This window comes from Haliotis cracherodii, unplaced genomic scaffold (assembly GCF_022045235.1).
Source record: "Haliotis cracherodii isolate W230 unplaced genomic scaffold, xgHalCrac1.p SCAF_3, whole genome shotgun sequence".
Lineage (NCBI taxonomy): Eukaryota > Metazoa > Mollusca > Gastropoda > Lepetellida > Haliotidae > Haliotis > Haliotis cracherodii.
Genome location: NW_027266286.1, coordinates 70613554 through 70633064, shown reverse-complemented (window position 1 = coordinate 70633064; position 19511 = coordinate 70613554). Strand labels below are relative to the sequence as shown.

Below are 19511 nucleotides of genomic sequence, written 5' to 3'. Positions count from 1 at the left end.
CATCTTGAGGTCTCTTATTATTAACTTGGCACAGATTGTCTTTTGTTTATGAGTGTAATTTGATTGAACTGCGATTCTAAGTATCATGGTGGCAAATGCATCCAGAGTGTTTATCATGACAGAAAAAAGACATAGGTTTCTGGGTAATCAGGGATGCTATAACCAGTGACTGGTCCCTAACTGTTTCTCCATTCACGCAGGTTCCACAGGGCAGCGTGTGTATAGACATCTCTTATTGTGGTGAGGTTTAATGGAAGACACTGTAGGCCTTTACGGTTCCAAGTGAAAGTCATCATGGGTTAGATGACAGGTTCGCCCGGATTATTTTTCTAGGTTTCTTAGCACCATGCCCATGCTTACAGGTCTTAAGAAAGTGGACATGCGTCACTTCGAGCTAACCTCCCACATCAACCTGACACGACATAACTGGACCACAGTGTTAAACCCAGCTTGGTGACATAAGTTGTCTGAATCACAAAATATGTCAGTGAAGATCTGATGTCCCTTCCTGGAGGTGCACCTCTGATCTTCAGGCAAAATAGGAGAGCTAATCGTTGAAGTCATCACTATGGACAGCGTTAGGGGTTACTTTAACAATTTATAAAATGGACAAACTTGATTGAGATGTGTATATGTTTGATACAACATAGGCTTGACTTCCTCTGAGGTGTAATTTGTGCTGGAAGTCTTGTTATTAAGTGCTGGAACAATTTATTTGATTGGTTTGAATGTCAAGAATAATTTGATGAATCGAACATAGTCAGATCTGATGTGGATGGGTCCTGCTTCATCCTTAGTAACCTTCGGCATTCAGTGAAAGAACACTTACTGCCGGAGTTGGCAAGGTGAATGGAGCATTTGTGTATTGAGACATGTTGACCGTTTTGTAAAGGGATTGTACGTGACAAGAATGTTTGAACTGAGAGAATGGTTTCCTGTGAATGTGTTTTGTTTATGTCATAAAGGAATCAAATTAAATAAATTATATTGTTACAGAGTTCTCAATGTTTGTTTTTTCTGGTTACAATTCCTGTTGTCCTGTTTAGCAGGGACATACAGACAAGTGCATCTTGCCTTCAGGTAGAGGGCACACTGCAGAGTTACTTCCCTTGGTAAATATAAATGCACCACTGGAGGCTGGCTGAGCTGTCCTTGTTGTAAGAGTTTGTTTGTTGTTTAATGCTATTTGACAGCGGTCTATACATAATCGAGTCTGGACCAGACAATTCAGTGATTGACATCACGAGCATCGATCCACGCAATCTGACCACCCTCCGATCCCTTGCTTATCCAGTGTCATCCTTGCTTATCCAGTGTATAATATCTATAAACAACCTCATGTCATTTGCAATAGACTCAAACCTAAGCTATGGTAAGACAGGGTATTGGGCTAACACCTAACATGCCTAAGAAGAATCTCTTTTTAATCAGTAACTAGTTTCGAGCTTGATCGTTCTCATCAGACTGACTGTGTTTGGTTAGGGAGCTCCTCGTATACTAGTACCCTTTTATGGTGCAGGCGTCCCATGTGGAGTGGCAGTGGTGTTCACCAGTGGGCTGGTGTTGTTTGTGTTTTGTTTAACGCCGCACTAAGCAATATTCAAGCTATATGACGGTGGTCTGTAAATAATCAAGTCTGGACCAGACAATCCTGTGATTGATATCATGAGCATCAATCTACGCAATTGGGATACGATGACATGCATCAGCCAAGTCAGCAAGCCTGACCACCCGATCCCATTAGTCGCATCTTGCAACAAGCATAGTCGCCTTTTACAGCAAGTATGGGTTACTGAAGACCTATTCTAATGGCAGATCAGTCTGTTTAAGCTTTGAGAACTTGTCATGTGTTGTTTGAGTCCACCCATTTGCAATGGTCTAGAGGTAGAGCGACTCCCCGGAGAACGGAAGGTCCGGGGTTGAACGCTGTCCTACCATAGCATGTAAGCCATTACAAGGTCACTAGGGACAAATGCTAATACTTTATTCCTGCTGTCAGTCATGAACTAAATACAACCCATTCCCACTTTCTGAAGTTTCACTGATTCTGGTGGGCATTCTGTATCATCATCTCTGCTTCCCTCATCAAAGCCTGGACATGATGCAGGTTCATACTCTGGGTCATGCTAGCACTCGGGAGGGGCACGCACGCTTCCATTCCAGTAACCATGGCAACAGGAGGAGTTGTTATCATGGGACCCGTCAAACCACTCAAGTCTGTCCCTACAGTCATGTTGCCTGTGTCCTGACTGTCAAAGTTTCCAGTTGGTCCCCCCAAAGGACCCCCATAGGACATGGTCACCATGGGGTCAGGCTGATAGGACATGTCCTCCGTCATGACATCTGCACCACAGGCGCCCGTCTGACTCGGTAAATCAGTCTGCTGTTCAGATGGCTTTTCCAAATGGGTATCAACATGGTGCTTAAGATCATCTGGGTGAGAGAACTTCTTACAACACAAGCCACAACCAAACACATCAGTCCCCATGTGGCCTCGCTTGTGTTTCTCAAGCTCCCCACAATACGCGAAGGATGCGGAACAGAGATGACATTTAAAGGGAGTGTCACCTACAAACTGGTGACTCTTCATGTGGTTGTTGAGAGAACAGGATTGGGAGAAGGATTTGTCACAGAACTGACATGAGTACGGCTTCTCACCAGTGTGGATGCGGATGTGTTTCTTTAGCTGACTGTTCTCCGTGAAAGTTTTCCCACAAGTCTCACACATGTACGGTCTCCAGTTGGCATGGATCTTCATGTGGCTTTTTAGGTGTACCATATTTGTGAACAACTTCCCACACATGCTACAAATAGCTGGCACTTTCTCGTTGTGGTTTTTCTTATGTTGCTTAAACTCATCCTCATCAGTGAAATTAATATCACATTTCTTACACATGTAGGTTTTTGATTTTGTTGATGTGATATTTTTAATTTCATATTTCTCGGGATCAACGTTATGAGTCACTTTGAGGTGGCGTTTGAGATTATCACCTCTCTTGAAAGCACTGTTGCACAGTTTACACTCGTAGTGTCGGACCGTTGAATGACTTTTCATGTGTTTGGTGAGAATGTACCTCTCTGGGAATGACTTGCCACAAACCTCACAACTGAAGGGCTTCAGACCCATGTGAGTGACCAGGTGTTTCTGGAGATGGTTGACAGTCTTGTTGCAGACGTGACACGTGCTTCGACAAGACCCGGACTTATTCAGCCAAGATGGCTCTCCATGTCTTCTCATATGAGCCAGTAATTTCTCACAAGAGCTGAAGCCTTTCTCACATTTCACGCACAAGAAAACTTTGGGCTGTTCATTCTTGTCGACTCTTTCTTCCAAAACAAGCCCATCATTTTCTTTCTGTTGAGACGGACATGATCTCAGATGATTTTCTAAATCATTCGAGTCTTTCAATCCCTCTTTACACACAAAGCATGGAAATGAAGAATGTTTTTGATCAGACGAGTCGGTCTTGCTGCTACCTTTCTTTCTGTTTTTCTGACCAAAATGGATTCTGCTTCGATGGGCAGTGAGACGACCTTTTTCAACAAATCCCTTTTTGCAAATGTCACATTTGTAGGGTTTCACTGCAGCATGGAAGCTGGCAACATGTTTTTTTAGAGCCTGGCTCAAGCGAAAACGTTTATCACAGAAATCACACTTCAATGGAAATTCACCTGTGTGAACCCGTTTGTGGTAATGAAGACTACTTGCTAACCGGAAACATTTATCACAATGTTTGCATTGATGTGGTTTTTCACCTGAATGAATTGAGTAATGCCGACGTAAGCAGCTTTTTAAGGTAAATCGTTTTTCACAGATATCGCACTTGAACGGAGCCGATTCGATATGGGTCCTCACATGTTCTCTCAGTGACGAATATGTGGGAAATGTCTCACCACACTCATCACATTTGAACTTCTCAACATGAATCTTAAGATGGAGTTTGAGATGCCGCGTCTGTCTGAAAGTTCGGCCACATACCCTACACTTAAATAAATCCTCTCCTTCATGAGTGGCTTCATGATCGTCGAGGTCCTCCACTCTCTTGAAAACCTTCTCACACAAATCACATTGAAACTGTTCATCATGGGCCGCCATGTGAGCATTGAGCTGCTGTTTCCCATTCACAGTTTTACTGCAGACATGACACTTAAATTTCTTTCCATCAACTAACATTCCATCATCATCAGTGTTTCCAAATGAAATCATCTCATCAAAATCATTTCCGGAGAAGTCTTCATTCCCATCAGACTGACTTTCAATCAAAGATTCAGCTGAAGGCTGGGAGTCCTTCATCCCTTGTGTCTGCTCCAAAACTGACGTCTGCTCTTTGCCTGTCCCATCTGTACTGAGATTGTTATTTGATGTAGGCGTACCATCATGGTTGACAATTCCCTCAAAACATTCCTCACCTTTTTCCTTGGATTCATCCACTTGAGTCTCATCTGAATTTGTTCTCTGCTCCTTGTGACTTAACAGATGCTTTTCCAAATCAGAATCAATCAAAAACATTTTTTCACAGTAGTCACACTTCTTAAATGAATGAGTTTTCTTGTGACGTGCAACATTGGACTGCTTGCTGAACCCTTTCCCACAGACATTGCATAGGAAGGGTTTCTTGGGCTGATTGCTCTTCAGATCAGGATTGTCTTCATCAACGACAGCATCAGTATTTGTGCCATGCTCAGACCCATGATGGGCGTGTAGATGTTCCTTGGCAAGTTCAGACTGTGCAAACTGTGCACCACACAACTCACACTTGAACACCTCCGTTCCAGTGATAACAATGACATGTTTGAGGTTGGTAGAGTCATTTTTTGTCCCTTTCAAAGATGGCAAATGACTGCTCTGTAAATGATGGTGCTTCAGATGGTTGACTAGTTCTTGGTATGTCCCACAGTCCACCTCACACAGTCCACATCTGTAGCAGTATGTGACCGAGTCATCCACTGCTGGGTGGACTGGCCGCGCAGGGCAAGCTTCAGGAATATTTATGACAGAGTTCCCTTCTGGGTCCAGCTGTACTGTAACTTGAACAGAATGAGTTTCAGGGGGGACAATCTCACTATACAGACTTGTTATCAAGGAAGCATTTTCGATGTCCGACATTTTTCTCTCTAAAATGTCATGACAAGATCATTAATATTGTTTACACTTCAGAAATATTTTTGATCATCCATGTAATATTTTCTGTTCTTGTGATAGAACATATTCTCAAATCCTATATTCAGGGTGCTTTCAGTTTGTCATTCCTCTGTTGCCTGAATGTCATATGTTCAATGCTTGATGTGACTGTGGAAGAGAAAACAAAGTGAAATTACTCAACATGGTCAAGAGGGGAAGGTTGGAGGGAGATCAATAATGTTAGCAAATGTACAGATGTATACCATATTCGACATAATAAGCGCTCAGGGCTAGAAATAGGGGGCTCTTATTGGAATAAAATTTTGGTGAAAAAAAAACAGTGTTGAAAGATTGTAAATTTCATGGACAGCCTGAAATGATACAAAAGAAAAGTCTGAGCGTATTAGACACGACAGATATATTTTTCCAGAATTTAATTACCCATAGTATGAGATGCATATAACACACGAATGCATATTCTACACGAATAAATAAGTCTTCTGTACATTGATCAACTGGAAGAGGTGTTAATTGGGATTGTTCACAAGCCAATATATTAGCAAATATCACAGTGGGGGCTTATTAGATTGGGGCGCTTATTACGTCGAATGCGGTATATCCATATTTGCTTTACCAAGTTTACTGGAGTTTTGTTTAAAGGTTTTGTTTTGTATTTGGACCTTTCTGCACAAAATAAAATTGTTTAGTGTTACTTTTACTGGCTTGTTTGTTTTTTAATGCTGCACTCCAGCTATATGACAGTGGTTTGTAAATAATCGAATCTGGATCAGACAATCCAGTGATTGACAGCATGAGCATTGATCTACGCAATTGGGATATGATGACATGCATCAACCAAGTCAACAAGCCTGACCACCAAATCTTGTTAATCGCCTTTTACAACAAGCCTGACCAATTGTAACCAGGAATCTATACAGGACTACTTTACTGGTATATATTTAACCAATGTGCTCACTGAATAATGAAGTCAAAGTATCCACTACATGATCTGACCATGCCATCTAGTACCCTTGTGCCTCTTTCTTGTGTTGGTTGTGGTATCTCCCTTAGGTATAGGCTAGACACACTGAATGCATATATTACCAAAGTTTTCGAATAAATAACATTTTTTACATGTACTGACACTGTGTCCCGATCGTCACTCACAATATCGATCACTGGATTGTCTGTTTCAGACTTGATTATTTACAGACCGCTGTCATATACCTAGAATATTGCTGAGTGTGGCTTCAAACAACACACAAACAAGGGATTTTACAAACACCATTTACCTTTTGGTATAAATATAGCAGTGTATCGTGTTATGGCATATTATGTTATTTACTTACATTTATATTGGTTAGCTGTGTTTATCTATGTGTATTACTTGCTGTATTCATATAACTGAAATCAATCCATAACGTATAAATAAAGATTTCATCTGCATTATTTTCATACTAGTAATAATTAGTAGTTGACCTTTTGGGTAAATTTTCAATGGACTCTGTCATGTCTGTGGGTGTCATTCCTTTTACCATGTTTAAGGACTGATCGTTTATTTTAAGGGTGGGTGTGTCAGGGGGAGTCGGATGGGTCAGCCAAACATGACAACAGTCTCTAAGGAAGGGTCCTAAAAAATAATACACATATTTACCCAAAAACATTAAGGGTAACTATTTTGAGTACAGTAGTGAATGACACCTCTCTCTCTCTCTCTCTCACACACACACACACACACACACATTCACCGGTTACAGTACGAAGGTGTGTAATGAGTTCATGCACGAGCATAAAGTGACGGAGCGATATGACTCCAGATATCGGTCTTTAGGGTAAATACGGTAGTTCAGGAGCTTGTGGTATTTTCATCACGTGCACGGAGGTCGTGCAAAATCGAGTGAAACTCAGCTGTATAATCTGTTGTACAGTCAAGTTTAGTTAGCTGCACACGCCTCAAGCTCAAGAATCACACGAATAAACCTGAGCCGTGTTGAGGTCAGTGAGTAGAACTCGGCGAGGTAGACCGACGACAGCAGGCCTCGTTCCGAGTCAAGAGCCCTGCGTGTCGCCGGTGTTTAGGCGACTCCATTATCGGGCTACGCTGAGCAAGTTCACGAAAATTGCTGAGCTATCGTGATAAATTACAACACACCACGAAACTGACATATCTACTCTCCTTTTTTGTACGCGTTTAAATACCTTTGGATATAAATGTCGTCTATAAATACCATGACTGCTTCTTCTCCGAATGTAGATCGTCAAAGCGCAGCCATTTTGGCAACCGCACGACCAATGAAAATGAGTCTCGATGTGAGAATGTAATTCGATTGGTTTACATCATTATGAGAACCAAGTCTTCACATTCCTATGATGCATTTCGGGGTTCTCGAGTAACAGGTGTTTATCGAAGCTAGAATTAGTGGTTTCATTTCTGTATGTTAGAGGCCATATGGAGTATATCCAAAAATATAAAGTAAATGGTACAACAATAATGAAATAATTTTGACCGTACGTCGAAGCCTGATAACAAAGTTGATTATTCTTTTTGTTTTAAATCTTTACATAGGCGGGCGGGCGGGTAGCCGAAGACCCGGGTTCGATTCCCGACATGGGTACAATCTGTGAAGCCCATTTCTGGTGCCCCCCGCCTTGATATTGCTGGAATATTGCTACAAGGGGCGTAAAACCATACTCACTCACTCACTTTACATAGGCAATGTCAACAAAATCAGACAAGATCGTATAGGAGTTAAAGAACTGATTTTAATTCTTTCTCCAGGGTACGCAGAGAGTATCGTATCGGTGTTAGAGATCAATGAGATCGAACATAGTAGGAAATACTGTTTAAAATCTACATTAAGGAGGCTGACCAATGTTTTTATCTGTGTGTTGGCGTATTAACTCACACAGACAAATGCTATAGGTATATATTACCCATCGGGGGAAGGCTATCATTTTGTATTTGTCATGCTGGTTGGCTTGTTCACGACAGTTGCTTCATTGTTTTCATTGTTTGCGAAGAAGCATATCAACGCATTGTTGCACTTTATCATAGTGATGCCATCCATTGTTCCATTGGTGTCGCAGACTTTTTAAATTGGGATAGATAATCCGTAACTCCTCTTAGCTCGTTGGTTTAGCTCCAAATAACCCATACAGAGTTAGACTGGTGATATAAAAAAATAAATTGTTTGTTTGTTTAATCACGCCACTCTGAAGGTCAATTCTAACCCAGATCTGAAAAAGAACACTCAAAACATATTGTGATATTTTTACACAAACTTGTTTTATTTCGCGCTGAGAGAGAGAGAGAGAGAGAGAGAGAGAGAGAGAGAGAGAGAGAGAGAGAGAGAGAGAGATTATGCAGTCGACATACGAACTATATATTTTCTAAAAAAATATATTTTTACCATTACTCGGTAATAGTAGCAAGTAGCGCAACAAACGTGCGTAGGTTGTCATTCCTGATTTTGACACTTTCAAGGAAGGTCGATTAATGTCTGTGGATCATTATTTCTGTCAATCTTATTGATTCTGCTTATCATACAGTTGTGATTTACTTGATTTCATTCGTTGTTTCTGTATGAACTATACGGGCTATTGGCATGGTGGAATCTTGCAGAAGTCTGTGATTAGCAGACCTTGGAACAGGTACCAACAAACCAAAACTGTTGTCGATCGACCCCGTTCAGGGCGTCCCAGGTCAACGACACAGTACAGGATCGATTCAACCGAAACAGGCTCTACGAAATCGAGCTCAGACGGCACATCAAACTGCTGCAAACTTTCATCAGGCAACTGGGGTACGATTGACGGGTCAGACAATTAGAAATCGTCTACATTTAGCTCATCTCCATGCTCGACAGTCACGTGTTGTGCCGTCCCTTACAAGTTGTCATATTGGCAACAGACGTCAATGGGGTCATCGTCGCTGGTCACGTGTCATGTTTTCAAATGAGTTCCGATTCACTTTGACAGGCATGGTCGTGTCTGGCGACGTCGAAATGAAGGAGAATCATATGTCAACCTTCGACCTCTTGACAGATTTGGCGGTGGCTCGGTAATGGTGTGTGGTGGCATCTCCATGTCTGACCGGACCCCACTCCATATTCTGCAAGGAAGGGTCACTGGACAGAGCTATCGGGACAACATACCGACACCCTTTGTTGACCTATTTACAAGGCGTGTGGGTCGATGTTTTGTCCTTTAGGATAACGCCCGTGCTCATCGTGAACGAATCGTCAATGCTCACCCCCAGCAGCACAACGTCCATAGAATGCCATGACCACCATTGAGCCCTGGCCTTTCCACCATTGAACGCGTCTGGGAGACGTGTGGTCAACGTCATAGGCCGCCGACGGCGCTGACTGAACTTGGTCAAGCGCTGCAGGAATAGTTGTACTACCTCACATCGCCACTTTGAGGCTCATACGCAGCATGCCTCGTCGAGTGAATAAATGTTCTCAAATCGTGGCGTTCATACAAAACGCTCTACTGATCCAAAAACGTCAACTTTGAAATTTCCCACCTTACCCATATCGTCCTTCAAGATCGTTGGCGGTCACATCTACTGTCATACTTCACTACCGGCTTAACGTGTTCCCAATTCGTTCATTATTATGATACAACCATTACTAGAAACTAATATCTCTTACAATTCTTTTGTACCCGTGAAGATCCGGGGTAGTATAGGTCTTCAGCAACCCATCCTTGCCGTAAAAGGCGACTATGCTTGTCGTAAGAGGCGACTAACGGGATCGGGTGGTCAGGCTCGCTGACCTGGTTGATGCATGTCATCGTATCCCAATTGCGTGTATCGATGCTCATAATATCAGTCACTGGATTGACTGGTCCAGACTCGATTATTTACAGACCACCGCCATATAGCTGGAGTATTGCTGAGTGCGGCGTTAAGCAAACAAACAAGCAAACAAATCACAATTGGTTACGCGCCGTGTTAACGTTTCTCCAACTTAAAGGGCTAACTCCAACAGCCATCCATTCAGACATGATGTCAACTTTGGGCTTGATGCTCCTTCCTTTACCACTGTTCAGAGGTGGGCAGCGGAATACACGAGCAGTAGAGATAGCTTCGAAGATGGACCAACATCAGGAAGACCTTCAGCTGCCACCACTAAATGTTGATAAAATACATGACATATTTACGTATTACCGACGACTCACCACACGTCACAGAGTCAAGACAGTAGGCATCTGTCATATGAAAGTTGAGGAATGATCTGGGCATGACAAACGGTTCAGCGCGCTGTTTTCCAAGGCTTCTGCCTTCTGATTTCTTTTACAAAGTGGAGCGATTTGTAACCATGAATGAGTCATGGTTTCACCACAATCAGAGACTAAAACACAGTTCTGTTCCATCAGCTGGCAAGGTGATGGCTTCGGTTTTCTGGGATCCAAAGGAATCATACTGTTGGACTACCTTCCAAAAGTTCAGAATCTTAATGGCCAATATTATTTTTATCTGTTTAGGCAACTGCGTCAGTATATACAGGATACACGATGTAGAAAACTCACCAAAGGTGAGGTTCCACTAGGACAAATCACCTGTACACAAGTCTGTTGTCACCATGGCGGCAACACATGGTTGTGGCTTTGAACTCACTGAACATCCTCGTATTCACCAGATTTGGCACCGTCATATTCCCCTCTTTTCCTAAACCTAAACAGAGAACTGTCTGATAAGCATAATGCAAAAGATAATGATGACGGCACGTCATTTATTGGGAACTTCTTACAGCACCAAGAAGAGGCCTTATACACGAGTGAGATCCAGGCATTTTTTCTTTGGCATAAGTGTGTGGACCTCGGAGGGGGTAATGTTAAAAAATAATTAGCATGCAACCATCTCCATCAAAGCATTCCACCATAGTTAGGCTCAGAACTGTTAGGCCACCCCTGGTATAATAAAGTCTTCTCTGTGTCGTGATATTTGGCCCTGCTTTGACCATTGACTTTTACGCTTGGCCACACGTGTTTCTGGATTTTGGTAATTGAAGCTGGAAGGGTGTTTTGTACTTGGGCCTGTGTAATTTCGATGTATTGATTCTTACAACTGAAAACATTTCCAAAGAATGTAAAACTCAGCCCCCCACTTTATTGTTAGTATATGATATGAGCTGTTCTTGGAAGGATTGCGCACGGGCTATTTGTAGACAGCCAAGGACCATTTAAAACATGACAACCTCAGCTAAAGTAAACCTTATCACTAGGGTCAGTACAAAGGTTACCTTCGTCTGAAGTAACAACCGTTTCACAAAGCAACCGTAGCACCATCTTACTTTGGTGTGTCCATAGCACTAAGATTGCAATCGAACGTAAGGCTGCATGGTGCCGTGTGCTGAAGCCATTAGACGATTTGCTGTTAAAACACCACAGTTTAGGATTGCTCTGCCCATTTCTAACACAATTTGTGAGTGCCGAGTTTAAGACCGATTTACATAATCGTCAAATGTAATTTCTCAACATGTACGATCCCAAACCTTTCGTAATAACATCCCTACGTGTTGTTTAAAATCCTTGTGTGAGAGTTGTATTTAATTAATCGTTTTACTTGTATGTCCATTGAACTCCACTGTGAACATTTTTTTTATCCTGTATACTACTTTAATGATCATAGGTTTCTGGCGTGCCCAAGGGACACAACTCTGCACAACGAATCGCGGCGCCTTAGACGACTGGGCCACCCGTGCCTCCTCCAAAACAAGGTATGTCGCTTCACAGGAAGTTTAATAATACAATATAGTTTAATTCTAAGATTTCGCTCAAAGAATTGTTTTCCATGCAACTGGTCATTGGCTGTTTTGTCAATACACATGCCTCTGAAATTATGGGCAAGTGTAGGTACATTTCCTGATATAATGTGAAATGACTGATGACACTAAACAAATTAAGTTTGAAGCTTTGTTGGTCGCTAGAGGCGACTTCATGGGTCGGGTGGTCAGACTTGGTGATGTGGTTGGTTGGTTGGTTGGTCCCTACGTGGGAGTTGTTCATAGCCAGAAATTAATGGTTTGTCTGGTCCAGGCTCAATTATTTAAAGGCCGCCCTCATACTGGAGATGATGGTGTTAAACAACAAAGAAACCATCGCCTGTGTTTCCTGCCTATACCAGTATCTGCTCATCTGCCTGGTATATGTCATCAGTTGCTTGACCTTATCTATAGCCTAATGCCTCCACAATTGTAATATAGAAGTTCACCATCATGCCATCTTGTCATCCATTGCAAATACATATATAGCATGCAGTGTGTTGAGACATGGTCAAATCTTTGGATTTAGATATTTTACTCTGTAGTACAGAGTTAACGAAACTTAACATTTCAGTTTCTGTAAGGGCCATAGCAATGGGGTCATGAATATATTGCTTACCATTATTAATTCAACAAGTGGAGATTTGTCCCAATACTTACAGGTGGTTGATATACCCAAATGTAGACATTGACCAACCTTTAGAAGTTGGAAGACATGAAACTTTATGGGAAAAAACCTATATATTGTTTGCTTGGGCTTGAAGAACCATCTGGTGAATGCATCAGTACCGGTATGTAGTTTAACATGTAGCCAGTGAGGAGTAGGTCTGTTGTTGAAGAAAACGTTACGGTTCTTAAATATTAGATTCAGGACAGATGTATGACTGCTGCAAGTTCTTTATGATAGATATGCTGCAATTATTAAAAAGTGAATACACCTTTTTTCTATTATTTGAAAAGAAGTACTTGATGTTAGAATATTTAAATGTCTAAGTTTGCTGGTAGACTAATAGTCATCACTTGCAGAATTACAAAAAAAGAAAGAAATTATTTTAACTAAAAAAAATGTACATCACCTCCAGTCTTGATAAATCAAATTGACTTGGAGGAGGAATTTGTAGTGTATTAAAATTAAAAGATTCACAAATTATTGAGTTATTATACCACTTGCACTTTCCTCCCAATGGCTTTGGTTGGAATCCCTCCTGAGCAGTACTTGTCACTCTCACTGAAGATCCGCCTTAGAATTGGTCTTCAGCAACCCATGCTTGTCAGGCTAGAATTGGTCTTCAGCAACCCATGCTTGTCAGTTAGAATTGGTCTTCGCCACCCATGCTTGTTGTAAGAGGTGACTAACGGGATCGGGTGGTCAGACTCGCTGACTTGGTTGATGCATGTCATTGTATCCCAAATGTACATCAAAGCTCATGATGTCATGAGCTCATGATCACTGGATTGTCTGGTCCAGACTCGATAATTTACAAATCACCGTCATCTTGCTTAAATATTGCTGAGTGCGGCAATAAACCACACAAAATAAAACTGCGGAGTTACTGCTGTGGTAAGCACTCACTTTCTGATGCCCCCAACTCAATAGCGATTTCAATAACACAAGAACTTAGTTAAGTATCTAAAATACTTTATTCTGATTCTAGGAATGTTGACAGTAAATATGCACACTGTTTAACCACCATAGGATGGTCACTCTAACTCAAAAAGCACTCAATGAGCTAAACAATCTAAACAAATAAAAATGATTAGAATGCAAAATGTACAGCCTCATAAAATCCAACAGGATGGATAGATGAAGTCCCACTAGGTGGGGTTGTATAGCATGGTAAAATCATCAATTACGATCACATGATCGTAACAATCTGTGTAAATAACGATAGCATGATATGGGGTATTAAAAACATATACTTAACCTCATGTCACAAGGAAACTGAAAGTTAGATGAACTACAGGAGTACTTACATCCCAATCTATGGTACATGTTTCATGTCATCACTGACACTTATGAGTTCATAGACAAACATCTTGAATCAATGACAAAGAAAGATAATGTTTTCCTCTTATTTTAAACAATATTTATGAAAATATGACTTCAGTTGTGAATAGCGATGACTCCAGGAATTAGATTAACAATGATAAATAAATAACTTAGACAAACTTGCTCCGATGACAAGAAAAGAAATGATTTGTATGACTACATGATATGGCAGTAGTAGAAAAGCATTTGCACTGAACACATTGTAGCCATTGCAGTAAATATATTTAACAGGATTTGATTCATGGATCCTTCAATTAATTTATATTTTTATAAGTATCTAAAATACAGTGACATTTCTTCCTATAAATCAGTTTGAATAATAACCAATATCTTTTTAATCTGAACGTCGATCTCTGTTGAATTAGTCAAAAACAATAACAAAAACAACTAATTGCTAGTATAAGAATGACTACTTGATATAGTGGGTGTATGAATAAGCAGCAGTTATGGCAATGCGATGAGTGGTGAAAACTGACTATTTACCTTAAATTATCATTGTGGCAACATGTTGATGAACAAACTCAGAATGAACTATTTACAGATCAACCGATGAGGTATTAAAGCTGATTGCTGTTTAAAAAGTATGAGTTGTTTTGAGGAATATGAACATAACATACATGTATGTTAAAATACCTAAGATCAATATTTTATCATGAACCATTCCCTCAATTAGACAGACATCATTCACAATCTATTATGATGGATGTCTTTTGCACCAAATCTTACATGAGAAAAGAAGATATTTCTTGTTATTAATATCAAATATTACTGATTCAGCAAACCATTTACTAAATACTAGCATATTTACATGTCCTAGACACTCAATCCCAAAAAATGTTCGAGAATTTTCAATTATGTGGCATAAACATACATTTGCAATGCCCAAATGTAAATCATAACTTACATATTTTTAAACTTGCAAAGATATATTTTCAGAACAGTTTGACTGATTTGTACAATTTGTTTTTATTTATATTTGTGATAATTGAGTAGTTATTTTTGGAATCAGTAAATCTCTTTGAAAACCTGAATCAAGGGTACTGACATACATTCAAGCATTCCGTACACCAGGTTTCATAACTTAATCACTAATATGTCAAATACTGCACCAGTACAAACATGATAATATAATACCCATTCAAACTTACTGAACATTTGACCACTACACATGTATACATGTGGCATAATGTTGGATATTATCACATCCTATTCTCTAATTCATGTACATGTAAAATACACCAAAGCGATACAACAACAGTACCACATGGCTTAAGCTTGGTGTAAAGATGAATACTCCCATCTCATGGAATAAATTTGCATATAACTCACTGATAAAGTTTATTTGTAGTTTATTATATAATTTGGGAATGAAATCCACTTCAGATCTTATTCAGTATCATTCTTACATGTTAGTGCACTCCCAATAATTACCACCTCCTTATACCTTCAGTATCTACCAGTATGACAATATACATGATATTTACCCATATATTTTGGCTTTTGATGTGTGACAAAATGGAGATTTGATCTCAACTACCATCCATGTGGAATGACTTTGTCATGGACCTGACATCTTAAGGGATTTACATGTTGTTGACACTAATACCCATTAGAAAATACAACCTTGACCAGTCACTATGGAAACATTACAATGACAGTGTATACAGTGAAACCCATTTAATCTGAACTCTGTCAGTGTGGAAACGCCACCTTCTGGACAATGACTGTTTGGACATCTACATTCATCCAAAGGGACAATACAAAGTACCCTTGATTAAAATCTAGAAATATATTAATCTCGACAAATTATCTCTGACCGGCACAGTCCAGACTGATAGGGTTCCACTGTACATTCTACCCAAACCCTCAAATGTCTGCAGCATACTTCTGGGCTACATAGTGGTTGTCTTCTTTATCTGGACCTCGACCAGAAATAGATTTTATTGTTGACTTAATGCTGTCTAGAATTGACATGACAGCTCTCTCATCCACCGGTTTCTTGCCATTTGAGCCCTTGTGTTTCCCCACAGGCCCTGGAGGCTGCAGCCTCTTCGCCAACAAGGGACCCTCCTCCGTGGTCAGCGTCTCACTCGAGTGTGATGCAGAGAGCGGCCGCAGCGACGACACAGATTGTGCCCTAAGAGTGTCCGAAGATGAATTAAAGAAGTCTTCCTTGTCCTCAAAGATCGGATCAAATCTGATGTAGGTAGAGGACCTTGTCTTGGCATTCTTTTTGTCCTTCTCTTTATCAGCCTTGCTTGACCTTTTGCTCCCACTGTCAGGAGATTGTGTTTTGTTTGGTCTCAGCAAGGATTCAATGTCTGATTTAGAACTCATCTTTTTCTTGGATGAGTTGATAGTAGCAAATATCCCTCCTCCACTTTTTTCCTTTGTCTTTTTGGTGGAATCATCATCTGAATAGCACTTTAATTGGTCAATGTCAGTGATGCACATTCTACGAAGGTCCTTACCACTGCCATTCCATGAATTTAGAGCATCAAGTCTACTGTCTCTTTCACCTTCATGAAGAGTAACACGATAAGAAGTGTTCCTTTTGTGAGAACTGTCTACAAGACCATTAGTGTTCCTCACTGCAAATCTATAGGAGTCAGCTCTATTAGGAACTTCTGGTTCAACTGCAGGGGGAGATGAGTTTGTCTTGGTGACTGCAACTCGATATGACTCAGCCCGGTTTGGAGTTGACGACGATTCTTGATCATATTCTGTCTTCATGGCTACTCTGTAGGAGTCACTGCGACTATTAGCAGAGTTTTGCGAGTCTGCTGACCTCACACTGCTGGGTGATCCTTGAGTGTAAGCATTGCTGGGTGATCCCTGGGAATAGAAACCACTGGGTGATCCTTGAGAGAAGACACTGTTTGGCGATCCTTGAGAATAGGCATTATTTGGTGAGCCTTGAGAGTAAAAACTGCTGTGGGACTGTCCAAGTAGAGGAGCAGATCTGCGCCTGTCTTTGGGACGTTGTGACTGTTGTATTGGTGACACTGCCAGAACAGATGGTCTCTGTACTGAGCTTGACTGACTAGGGGGAATATGGTTCACTGGTGTTGACTGATGAGGAGACAGGGAATGTCGATGAGATTGGTTGCTTGTCCTTGAATTTGAATGAGGTATGGAGGAGTAAGCAGCAGGCGAAACACCTTGAGAACCACACGAAATTTGAGGATTTGTGGAAGATCTGTGCAAGGTCATTTTAGGTGCTTCAACAGTGGGAGATGGGGATAAGCTCGATGTGAATGATCTGGTATTGGGTCCATTAAAACTGGAGAAGGTTGGGGGACTAGACACTGTGGGCCCATTCACAACAGCCATGTCTTTTATAGATTTCACTGGGTTCTGCCCAAGAGTCATATAAGAGTCTTTGTCTTCTGGAACAGACATATTTGACCCTGAATCTTGAGTCAAGGTGAGGGTGGAGTTTGTCGGGGTACTGTTTGCACTGGACATACTGACATATGTCAAGCTGCTGGAGTCAATGTCAGATAAGGCAATGGAGCTATTACTGCTTAGAGTGTCTGATTGGTTACTCTTGATAGTCGCCGACCTCATGTCCATGTAGCCACCATCGGATGATGAAGAGATGGAAGGGATGGATGAGGAGCTCCCTGAACTCTGTGACATGATGTCTGTGGATGCATAGTGAGCTCGTACTCGATTGTTGCAACTAGACGAGCGATTTCTGAAAGGCGTTTTTGATGCATTTGGAGTAGAGGTAGATGGCTTGATGACACTAGTAGGGTACACAACTTGACTTGGTGGTGATGGCTGGGACCCAGGGGACAGTTTCACATAAGCACCAGATTTCTGACCGCCATCTGTAGCAGATCTGGGTCTAGGTTTGACTGTTATGATGGGTTGGTATTTCATTGGAATCTTTCCATGATGTTTCTTCACAGTCTCAGGTGTACCTAGAGGAATAGCAAGCTTGTAGAAGGACCCATCATCTGAGGCACTTGTAAGTGAGTTTGCTGAGGTCTTTGTCTCATCAGAAGAAGAGGAGGACATATCAGGCAAAGGTAGCTGCACACCTTGAGGTGACTTTGGATCAAACATATTAATCATTGGTGCAAAGTTCAATGTTTTGGGGGTTTTACCATTGGGTGATTTATCTCTCTTCAGAATACCAGACCTTGGCCAAGAGTTAGTGGTGAAGTCCTCATCATCGATCATCTTTGATGAGAACTGCCTCTTGGGTAGCGTATGACCTTCCCAATCCAGATTCATATCTTCTCCCTTGCCTGACAACCCTACCATTGTAGGATTACAGAGGGATAGATCCTGTCCGGCTGTCATCACAATTGATGTCGGCTGGGAAATGCTTCTCGAAAAAGGCGAAAGCTTAGAAGCATTTCCATTGACATCTTTGTGCCCATTCATAAGTTTCTCTCGAGAACTCTCTGGTGTGGAGTCTTCATCAGAAACGGAGCACCAGGATGGATACATGCCGGATGAAATTCTGGTCTTGGTTTTGAGTCTTGCATAGATGGTTTCTTGGTCAGATTCAGAGAAAGAAGAATCTAAACCCTTTTGGCCAGGTTTAGATCTATCATTGTTGAGAGTAGAGGTGCTTCCTCCAGAACTACTGCTGTCATTCTCGGAAATCTTAGCACAGACTTCCATACTGCTGGTTCTGCGTGGTGGTGGTGGAGGGCACTTACCCCCTCTCTTAACACTGACAGGGGATGCCAGCTTCTCTCCATCTTTAGGTCTGTAGATGACGCTCTCAACCGTGTTCGTGCTGCACATGCTTAGCATACTCTGAGCCTCCTTCACAGGGGACATCTTATCCACATCCTCATCCAATGTGGCCGTGCTGCGCCTCAAGCCACTGTCATTATGGAAGGAGGTGTAAAAGCCTTCCTGATCTAATGAATACACAGATGAGACTTCATCATCTAACTTCGGAGGAGGCTTGAGAGCTGGAGACATCAGATCTAGTGCTTGGATGTTCTGTTTGGTGAGCTGGGAGAGCGACTTGAGCGTGTCGGCACAGTCGGATGTTACGTCATCCCTACTTGCTGCCTTCATTGCTAACATCTGCAGCCAGGCGTCAGTGTCCATCTTGGTGAAGTGGGACTTGGTCCCGGTTACTGACTCAACGTCATCATCACCAGGACAGGACTGTACCGGACTGTACTTCAAACCATCTGGTCTGAAAAATTGAGAAAGAATCAATCAAAACATTTATCTTGACATACCTATATGACCTTAATTTGTTGCAAAGAACCTTAATCAATGAAGGAATTTGCAAGGAATCAACATATTGGAAAATATTATTTTGAATATTCTTTGTCCTTTCAAAACATGTCAAGGTTAAACCATTAGGTGAGTGATTTATTGCATATGGATTTACACCAGTCAGCAATATTCTAGCTATGTCATGGTGGCCTGTAAATAATGAAGTCTAGGTCAGATAAACCAGTGGTTGATAGCATGAGTGACCACATTCCCCCTGTTGTCAAGGAATGATGGCCAACCATCAGCCAGGTCTCACATCATAACCACCCATTCCCACTTGTCAGTTCTTTCTACAAGCACGGGATAGGAG

At 41.4% G+C, this 19511-nt stretch overlaps 2 protein-coding genes across 3 annotated transcripts in view; both read right to left on the bottom strand.

Annotated features, from left to right (window-relative positions):
• Window positions 1-2038: 2038 nt before the first annotated feature.
• Window positions 2039-7379, bottom strand: LOC139474448 (zinc finger protein 420-like). 2 transcript variants are annotated; one of them, XM_071257478.1, is made up of 2 exons: window positions 7322-7379; window positions 2039-5290 (listed from the first exon to the last, which is right to left on the bottom strand). In XM_071257478.1, the coding sequence occupies exon 2, from the start codon at window positions 5105-5107 to the stop codon at window positions 2039-2041; it is 3069 nt and encodes a 1022-aa protein (XP_071113579.1). In that variant the 5' UTR covers window positions 5108-5290; window positions 7322-7379. The 2 variants fall into 2 exon arrangements, with proteins under 2 accessions (XP_071113579.1, XP_071113580.1); XM_071257479.1 differs by having other exon boundaries at window positions 7351-7370.
• A 6600-nt stretch (window positions 7380-13979) lies between these two features.
• Window positions 13980-19511, bottom strand: part of LOC139474050 (serine-rich adhesin for platelets-like) — a 64734-nt gene continuing 59202 nt past the window's right edge. The window contains exon 5 of the mRNA XM_071256910.1: window positions 13980-19115. Within this exon, the coding sequence (XP_071113011.1) occupies window positions 15809-19115 (3307 nt within the window). The 3' untranslated portion in view covers window positions 13980-15808. The remainder of the gene's footprint in view (window positions 19116-19511) is intronic.

Bases quoted from the DNA above. Each gene is read 5' to 3' on its own strand.
- LOC139474448 (XM_071257478.1), bottom strand. From the start codon at position 5,107: ATGTCGGACATCGAAAATGCTTCCTTGATAACAAGTCTGTATAGTGAG.